At 38.6% G+C, this 8,909-nt stretch overlaps 1 protein-coding gene across 3 annotated transcripts in view; it reads right to left on the bottom strand.

Annotated features, from left to right (window-relative positions):
• Window positions 1–349: 349 nt before the first annotated feature.
• The window catches only part of LOC133772922 (E3 SUMO-protein ligase RanBP2), an 80,570-nt gene continuing 72,010 nt past the window's right edge, over window positions 350–8,909 (bottom strand). For all 3 annotated transcript variants that reach the window (XM_062210057.1, XM_062210058.1, XM_062210059.1), the window contains 5 exons: window positions 8,113–8,214; window positions 4,314–4,459; window positions 2,734–3,007; window positions 2,276–2,610; window positions 350–1,558 (listed from right to left, as the gene is read on the bottom strand). In XM_062210057.1, coding sequence (XP_062066041.1) covers window positions 1,253–1,558; window positions 2,276–2,610; window positions 2,734–3,007; window positions 4,314–4,459; window positions 8,113–8,214 — 1,163 coding nt within the window. In that variant the 3' untranslated portion in view covers window positions 350–1,252. The remainder of the gene's footprint in view (window positions 1,559–2,275; window positions 2,611–2,733; window positions 3,008–4,313; window positions 4,460–8,112; window positions 8,215–8,909) is intronic.

The following is an 8,909-nucleotide window of genomic DNA, read 5'->3' as shown; positions in this document are numbered from 1 at the left end:
TCACCACACAGGCAACTGTCTTTCACCGAGAGGCACACAGGGTGGAAGACAGTCAATACTCATGATCACAATATACACAATTTTGTGCTCTGACTGGGTTCTTTGTGGTTCTATGTGAAGTTTGCCAGTAAGAACATTTTTAAAGCAGTTTGCCTAACTTGTGACACAAGCCACTTCTAACTGCACTTCAGTGTATCAAACTTGGGAAGTATTTCTTTGGGAGCTCTGGAAATTACGCGGCAGCTTGAGTTAACAGTACTGACCTTTAATTGCCCTCTGTACTTCAATCTAATACTAGAATGAACAGACAACTAGATGCACAAGTAATGAACTTTTTAAATATCATGACTGTTGTCAATTGTCACTTTATTTCTGCTACAAAATTCACCAGAAAAAGATACTGCAACAATCTAGTATAAAGCAAATCTTTAACCAAAGAACATGGTATAGACCTTTAAAAAATATTCATACTTTATCACAATAACTGCAAGGAAAAATTCAATTTCTATCATCAGGACCAAGTTGAAATTGCTGAGGTAGTAGAGACAGATGACAAAAGTTTGTTTTCTTTTTTTTTTTTTTTAAAGGAAATAGTCAACTTGCTTAAAATGTAAAAAATTAATTTAACACCTTTGAAAGGGCACAAGATGCTATATATTTTAGGCAAAGAAGGTACTCTACTTAAAAGTTCATTTGTAAACTATACAAGAGGTGTAAGATTACAGAAGAGCACTTTGGTTAACTCTACCTTCTGTGGCTCTACCCATTCATAAATGAGTCTATGCATAAATGAGCACACCAACAGTTAAGGTTACCAAATATATTTCAGATCCAAAATAAAATTATCCAAGTTGTGGTCCCTCTACTCAAATGTTAAGTATTTCCATGCTGGAAGTCACATATATTTAAAGGAATTAAAATTAAATTGCATATATTTAATCCCTTCAATAGTCTGTGAAGGTATATTGCTTTTAACAACATTATTATTACTATTCCATTTTATTACAGATATATCAGGAGTACATAAACACAAGTACACCTGAAATACACCAGTGTTTAAACTTTTATTTCACACCATGCAAGGTCAATTATAACACATTAAAAAGTGACAACAGCTATGAGCTGCAATTGTACATTTATACATTGGAAACGTCCATTTTCAAAAGCTGAACATAATTACCATATTGTAACAGCTAAGCTTCGATTCAACTGCTTATACAGATAAAATTTACTACAAAAAAACCCAATGATTTTATATCTGTCCACATTCTGTGATGCTAATTCTTCGACTAACAGACCCTTTAGGAGAACCAAATGACTCAATCTTTTTCACAGTATCCATGCCATCCTTAACAAAACCAAATACTACATGCTTGAAGTCCAAATGTTCTGCTTTTCCCAGTGTTATAAAAAATTGAGAATTATTGGTATTTTGGCCCCTATTGGCCATTGACAGCAAGCCAGGACCAGTGTGTTTCACATCAAAATTTTCATCTTCAAATTTATCTCCATAAATAGACTTTCCTCCTGTTCCATCATGCTTGGTGATATCTCCCCCCTGAAAGAAAAATTTAATTAATAGGAATTCTCAGTAAAACACTGAATTACACACAGAACTCATCACTGCAGGGTAAGTCCTAAACAACCAGCTTCCTGAAGAATGCAACTTAAGGGGCCAGCACTGTGACTCAGTAGGTTAAACTGCCACCTGTAATCCCAGCACCCCATACTGGAGTGCTGGTTCAAGTCCAGACAGCTCTATTTCCAAACCAGCTTCCTACTACAGCACCTGGGAAAGCAGAAGATGGCCCAAGTATCTGAGCCCTGACACCCATGTGTTGACCAGAATGGAGTTCTCCTGGCTTTGGCCTGGACCAACTCTAGCTGTTCTGGGCACCTGAGGAGTGAACCAACAGATGGAAGGTCTCTCTCACTCTGTCTTTTAAACAAGGAAATAAATCTCTGCACTCCCTCCCCCAAAAAAGCTCTTTGAAAACTAAGAAATATGTATTTTTGAAAGACAATTAAGAAATAAAACATCCATCACTTCCCCACCCTCTCACCCCCCCAGTTTCTAACAGAAAATTTAGACCCATTTAGGTTGAAACTTTTTGGCAGAGCTAGAATTAGGGTGATAAAACCAATTAATGTGTGCCAATCTATATAAACCTTAACACTACAGCATAAGATCAGGAAGGACACTCAACTTCCTGAGTTTGTGCAGCATACACTCTTCTCTAGGAGATTTCAATTCTGACAGACAATTCATACTTACCTGGCAAACAAAATCTGGAATTACTCTGTGAAAAATGGAGTTCTTGAAACCAAAGCCCTTCTCTCCAGTACACAGTGCTCTGAAGTTCTCAGCAGTCTGAGGAACGACATTTGAAAATAACTCCATGGTTATACGCCCTAAAGGTTCATCATCCGCACAAATGTCAAAAAACACCACAGGGTTGGTCTCTCTCGACAATTCTGCTGCCAGTGAAACATGCCCTTTCTGGAGTTGCAATAAATTCTGTTGACATTCTTCAAACTTTTTCTTAAAACAATCAGCCATTTCTTTTGTTTTAAATCTCACTGCAAGCTGTTCCACTTTTGCTTCTCCATCTATTGGGATAAAAATGGAGAATACCTTTAAGATTAAAATAATCACTACCAAATGTATAACGTTTGTTATGGGTTTCAGGAAAGACCAAAAATTAAAAGTAGCATTCCCAAACAGAAACTCACCAGCATAATCTGAAGCAGTCCAAACTAAAGCATTATTTGAAACATTTAAGGGTTTTAATTCCATTGTTTTGGTAATAACGTGGTTTGCACACACTTTGAAGACCTGGTCTCTCCTCATGAGGATTCGATAATAGTTCTTCATCCTATGCCAAAGGATCTTTATGTCTCCTACACCACGCTCCTTCCACTGGCTGGCATCACGATCCCATCTGTAGAGTTTGGCTCTCTCTTTAAACACAACTTCTTCATCTTCTTCTCCAGATTTTACTTCTACCTAGATTAGCAAAAGCAATTACCTATAAGCTGTTGCATATAACAAGTTTCAAATATTCAAATTCTTTTAAGACATTTTCTTTGTAATGACATTAACATCATAATGTGCTCACTGGTAATATCCAGGCACTAGAAATTCATCTGATTTGGTTGAAGCAGGAGGGAGCAAATTTATTATTAAATAGCTTTTTTTTGACAGGCAGAGTGGACAGTGAGAGAGAGAGACAGAGAGAAAGGTCTTCCTTTGCCATTGGTTCACCCTCCAATGGCCGCCGCGGCTGGCCCGCTGCGGCCGGTGCACCATGCTGATCCGAAGCCAGGAGCCAGGTGCTTCTGGTCTCCTATGGGGTGCAGGGCCCAAGCACTTGGGCCACCCTCCACTGCACTCCCTGGCCACAGCACAGAGCTGGCCTGGAAGAGGAGCAACCAGGACAGAACCGGCGCCCTGACCGGGACTAGAACCCGGTGTGCCGGCGCCGCTAGGCGGAGGATTAGCCTATTGAGCCACAGCGCCGGCCCAGCTTTCTTTTATACAGTATTCATTTTCATTTTAAAAATTGCTTCCTATATTGTAAACAAAAAGTTTCAAGAAGTCCCTGTTCCTGAAAAGAAACATCAACCACTGATCCAGGCTAAAAAAAGAGGACAATTTTTCTAAAACAACAATCTTGTTCAAAAAATGTAAAGGTTATTTATATTTACTTTTGTGGGTTCAGTTTTGCCAATTTTATTGAGTTAATTCCAACTAGGAACAACAAAATAAATTTCTGCAAGTATAAATGTGATACAGGTTAAAACCCACTGTTCTATAACTAAAGATTTTCAAACTGTCAGAAAAAGTAGTTATGACTTGTTAACATGCTAACACACAGTTCCTTTCTTTCAACTGTGTTTGTCTTGATTCACTAACAATTTCTTATGCATCTGTTCAAATATTACTCATCTCTCAAGGAAAAAAAAAAAACAACAAAAGACATTAAAACACAAGAACTTTTCACATAAACTGCTCTGTTCAGGTCAGCTTTAATCATAACTAAGATCAACAACATAAGAAAAATAAAACCTAGTTATCCACACAAAAAGCTTTCATGGGTTCTATTATCTTCTTAACTACTGAGCTGAAGAAGCGTATATGGTTAACTTAAACTTTAGACTTTATCTATAGCAAGGTTACTTTTTACTGAAAGGACGTTGTCAAGTATGAGATTAGGTATTTTCTGTCTCCAGAAGCATGTTATGAAAAAAAAATGATACACTAACAGTATATGAAAAAATTATTAGTAAAAATTCCAATCATTAATGTTTACCTCTGGTAATGACACTATTGGTTCAAAGTGGATATCTTCATTATGAACTACCTCTTCATCACTACCATCTTCATCTTCACCAACTTTATTGGTTGTCTGTGCTCCAAATACAGCTGCACCGGTATTTGCCCACTGGAAATTTTTATCTGATGAATAAATTAAGTTACTTAAACAATGGTCTATTTCTTTAATACTTTTTCAAATCACACTTAGATTACCAATGCATCTAATTTCCAACGGTGAGATAGATACTTATTTAAAGTGTTACAAATTATGTTATTTTGGCAAATTCAAGTCATTTTGTGAAAACACCACACATTTAGACCGTTTTACCCTTACAAACACATAAGGTAAGATTCTCTGCCTTCAGTAAGCTTCACATTACTAAACTGAAACTTCCAGTAATGGGGCCCTAAAGGGTTAAGTCAACACCTGCAATGCTGGCAAACTGTATCATAACACTGGTTTGAGTCTGGGCTGCTCTGCTCCATTGCGAATCCAGCTCCTTGCTAAAGTGCCTGGGAAAGCAGCAGAAGATGGCTCAAGTACTTGGGCCCCTGCCACCACAACATGAGAGACCCAGATGCAGTTCCTGGCTTCTGGCTTTGGCCAGGCACAGCCATGACCAGAGCAGCCATCTGGGGAGTGAACCAACAGATAAAAGATGTCTTTCTCTGTCTCTTCCTCTCGTTCTGTCACTCTGCCTTTCAAATAAATAAAATATTTTTTAAAAAATTCTAGTAATAAACTAAGTCCTTAAAACTTATCTAGGTATGTTATTTCTTAAAACCTTTCATCACATGAGAAATGCAATTTTTAAACCTAAAAATATGTCCTCAAAGAGGCTGATCTGTTACTTCTAAACTAGCCACAATAGTCTATATATGTAGTAATAACTTCTGTACCTCAACTTTTTCTTCAAGTAGTTGGTGTTGGGCCTTAGAATTCACTAACTCCAATTACCTTCAAGGAGTACCAGACAGCTACAGGTACTGAAAAGACTCCCTACTTCCATGTGGGGGAACCAAGATGATACCTATCCCACAAGACAGAAGGTGAAAACCAGAAACTTCCCTACTATCCACCTCAATTGAGATGACTCAACCTAACATTACTCATTATCTTTCAGGAGTTGGGAAACCTCCAAGGCCAGCCTGCAAAATCATGGTCAACTTATCTAATAGAACCAGGAGAGAAAATTCACAAAGATAAGTATAAAAGATTAGTTTCTGAATAGTCAGTATCAGTTTTGAGACAAAAGTTCCAGGTAAGAGTTGTCTATCTAGGCTTCTATTGTGTGTGCATGTAAATGAAACAAAGTATGAATAAAATGGCAATCTTTGTCAAAGCTGGGTCAAACCCATTTTTATTATTCTTAGATTATTTTTCACGAAATGTTGCACAACAGGTACAGAATGACCAATAATCCTGTATGAATGGGACTTTCAGACCAAATTGAAAACAAAGGAACAAAATAAAATAAGAAAATGAACACATAAAGAAAAATCAGCCACTGTGAAAATATTATGAAAGAGGAAGGGGTGGGGGAAAGACTCCAAAGAGCTTAAACCTAAGCAAAACAAAAGGCTTAAGATCAAGAAGGTCCACACAATGCCAGGAATAGATTTTTACTGACACCCACATTCTGGTGGAATTTAGGAACTCTGAAAAAAAAAAAAAAATTAAGTCTCATAAGCTCTTAATCACAGAGGGAAATTAGACTGAAACTCTGGAAATTTACAAAAGTGTAAAAATCCCCTATGAAAACCTTGAAACACAAAATTGACACTGTAATGTACATGATTTCAACAATGTGATAAATATATGCACCGAAAATACTTGCTACATTTTTCTGTAAAAACACAAAGTTTAATTACTTCAATGGGTGAGGCTCTGCTTGTAACACCTGCATTTCATGTCACAGTGCTGGTCTGAATCCTAGTTACTCAGCTTCCACTCCAAATATTGGGGATCCTGCCACACGAGTGCAAGACCAGAATGTAGTTTTTGACTCCTGGGTTTGGCCTGGTCCAGGCCCAGCTATTGCAGCCATTTGGGGAGTGAACCAGCAGATGGAAGGTGTCTGTCTCTCCCTCCCTTTGACTTTCTGTTGATCTGCCTTTCAAATAAATAAATAAACAGGTCTTTTAAAAACTAACTGCAGGGGATTTGTAGTTTCAAATATTTCTAGCAAGTAAAATCGAAATCAATTTAAAGGTTTTTATAAAATAACAAAGCAGCCTAAAAGTATGTCTAATTAAGACAACAATATTACCAAAAAGTATATATTGCTAAAAGAGCAGTGTTACCAAAGTTGGAGTTATTCCAAAACTGAAAAACGATTCTGTTTTTCAGAATGGGGAGAACCATCAGCAGGACTTGTACTAAATTAAGACAAAATGTCTTATGGCTACATTCATAAACATCAAAAATAATAAAATGTAGGCAGCCTTCATTATTAAAACCCTAAACCAACTAGCCAGAGAGGTAAAGAAATTTCCAACTTAAGTTACTATCACATTATAACAAAAGAGTTGTGCTTGACTGATTCTATAACATGATGATTAAAATCTCTCCTTCTAGACCCAACAGGCCAGTCCACTGCAGTGGCTTTCAATGTGGTAAGCCTGGGCTTCAGCAGAAGTCAGCTTGTGAAGAGCCCTGGCAGCTCTGCCAAGAGTTGGATCACTGGAAATGGATCTGCCCTGGAGTCGAAGGATGCCCAGGTCAGAGCCACAGATCTTATTGGCTCTAAGCTGAAAAGCCCTTCACTCAGCCCAACTTCCAAAGTGACCACTGCAGCTGAGGGGATGGTCAAGTAGGGTCAGCAACATTGCAGGCAGAACTGTAAATTTCTTGTTAGAGATGCCCCCTGCCTTTACCTGGCCAGCTCTCTTCCCAGCCCAGCCAAGTAATGAAAGTCAACAGAGTGCCTTCCCCTAGGAGGTTCACACCTCCCTTAGGATATACCCCATGTGAAGAGACAGATAGGTCTGGGCCTCTGAATTTACAAGGCCTAAAGCCCACCCGATTATTATCAAGCCCCTTCTATCAGGTTCTATTTGCCTCTCAATCAGAAAAATTAATTGTAGCTTAGACAGCACCTTTCTTAGCTCCTCTAATAATGACTCTGTCCTTTGTTCTAGGCCCTGTCTAGCACACTTGGGCCTCATTCCTTTGTAATCATAACCTCTACTCTACCACCAATGAATGGCTCTACTCCCAACCTGTGTGTACTGATGGTCCTCTTCCCCACTTAATGCTGTATAATTGTTCAAACCTGGTAAATGCCACTCTTAGGATCACTGGTTACTATCCTCACTCTGTCTTTTATGACCTTATCTAAATATGATCAGAGTCGGCAAACTTGGAAGGCTTCCATAGCCTTGGCAACTCATGACGACAGCCTAGGATGGTTACTGGCGCCATAAACGAGTGTCAATTTGTTGGGTCAACAACAGGAGCCACTGTGCACTTGCTCCTCATGTGGGATCTCTGTCCTTAATGTGCTGTACATTGTGATTTAATGCTATAACTAGTACAGTATGTTTCACTTTGTGTTTCTATGTGGGTGCAAACTGTTGAAATCTTTATACTAAATTGATCTGTATATAAAGAGAATTGAAAATGAATCTTGATGCAAATGGAAGGGGAGAGGGAGCGGGAGAGGGGAGGGTTGCAGGTGGGAGGGAAGCTATGGGAGGGAGAAGCCATTGTAATCCATGAGCTGTACACTGGAAATTTATATTCATTAAATAAAAGTTAAAAAAAAAAAAAAAATCTCTCCTTCTGATCTTACCTTTAGAACCAAAAGCAAAATCCCCAGAATTACTGGAAGCCAAATCTGCAAATGATAGCCCTGTGCTACTTCCAAATCCAAATGAAACTGTTTTGCTTTCCACTGGCGAAAGGAAAAGAACAATTGATTATTTCACTTCACATACACAAAAAAGCAAAGCTTTGCCCAGGACTTGGACAGAATAGGAGAACCTCCCATATTACAGGGTGAGGGGGATTAGAAAGTATAATCTGGTAAAAGCATCAAATTCTGAGCAGTCAGCTTTATTATGTTTACAAATGTTATTCCTAATAATACTACAATACTATACCAAAAGTATAACAAAAATCATCTTCTATAAAAGAGATACAAATCAGCATTAAGCAACTTATAGAACTATGGAGTTTCCCCTTTGTAGAATCTCCTATACCCCAAAACAAGCATTCAATCAAAGGCAAGACTTTACGGAATTGTATAAAGCCTTACTGTGTTCAGTATTAAACTTAGTCATAAAGAATACTACCAGAGGGGCAGGCACTGTGGCGTAGCAGGTAAAGCCGCCACCTGCAGTGCTGGCCTCATATATGGACACCGATTCAAGTCCTGGCTGCTCCACTTCCTATCCAGCTCTCTGCTATGGCCTGGGATAGCAGTAAAAGATGGCCCAAGTCCTTTGGCCCCTACATCCATGTGGGAGACCTAGAAGAAGCTTCTGGCTCCTGGGTTCGGATCAGTGCAGCTGTGGCCATCTGGGGAATGAACCAATGGATGGAAGACCTCTGTCTGCCTCTGCCTTTCAAATAAATAAATAAATCTTT

Source organism: Lepus europaeus, chromosome 13 (assembly GCF_033115175.1).
Source record: "Lepus europaeus isolate LE1 chromosome 13, mLepTim1.pri, whole genome shotgun sequence".
In the NCBI taxonomy this organism is placed as follows: domain Eukaryota; kingdom Metazoa; phylum Chordata; class Mammalia; order Lagomorpha; family Leporidae; genus Lepus; species Lepus europaeus.
This window is presented reverse-complemented; position numbering and strand designations above follow the sequence as displayed.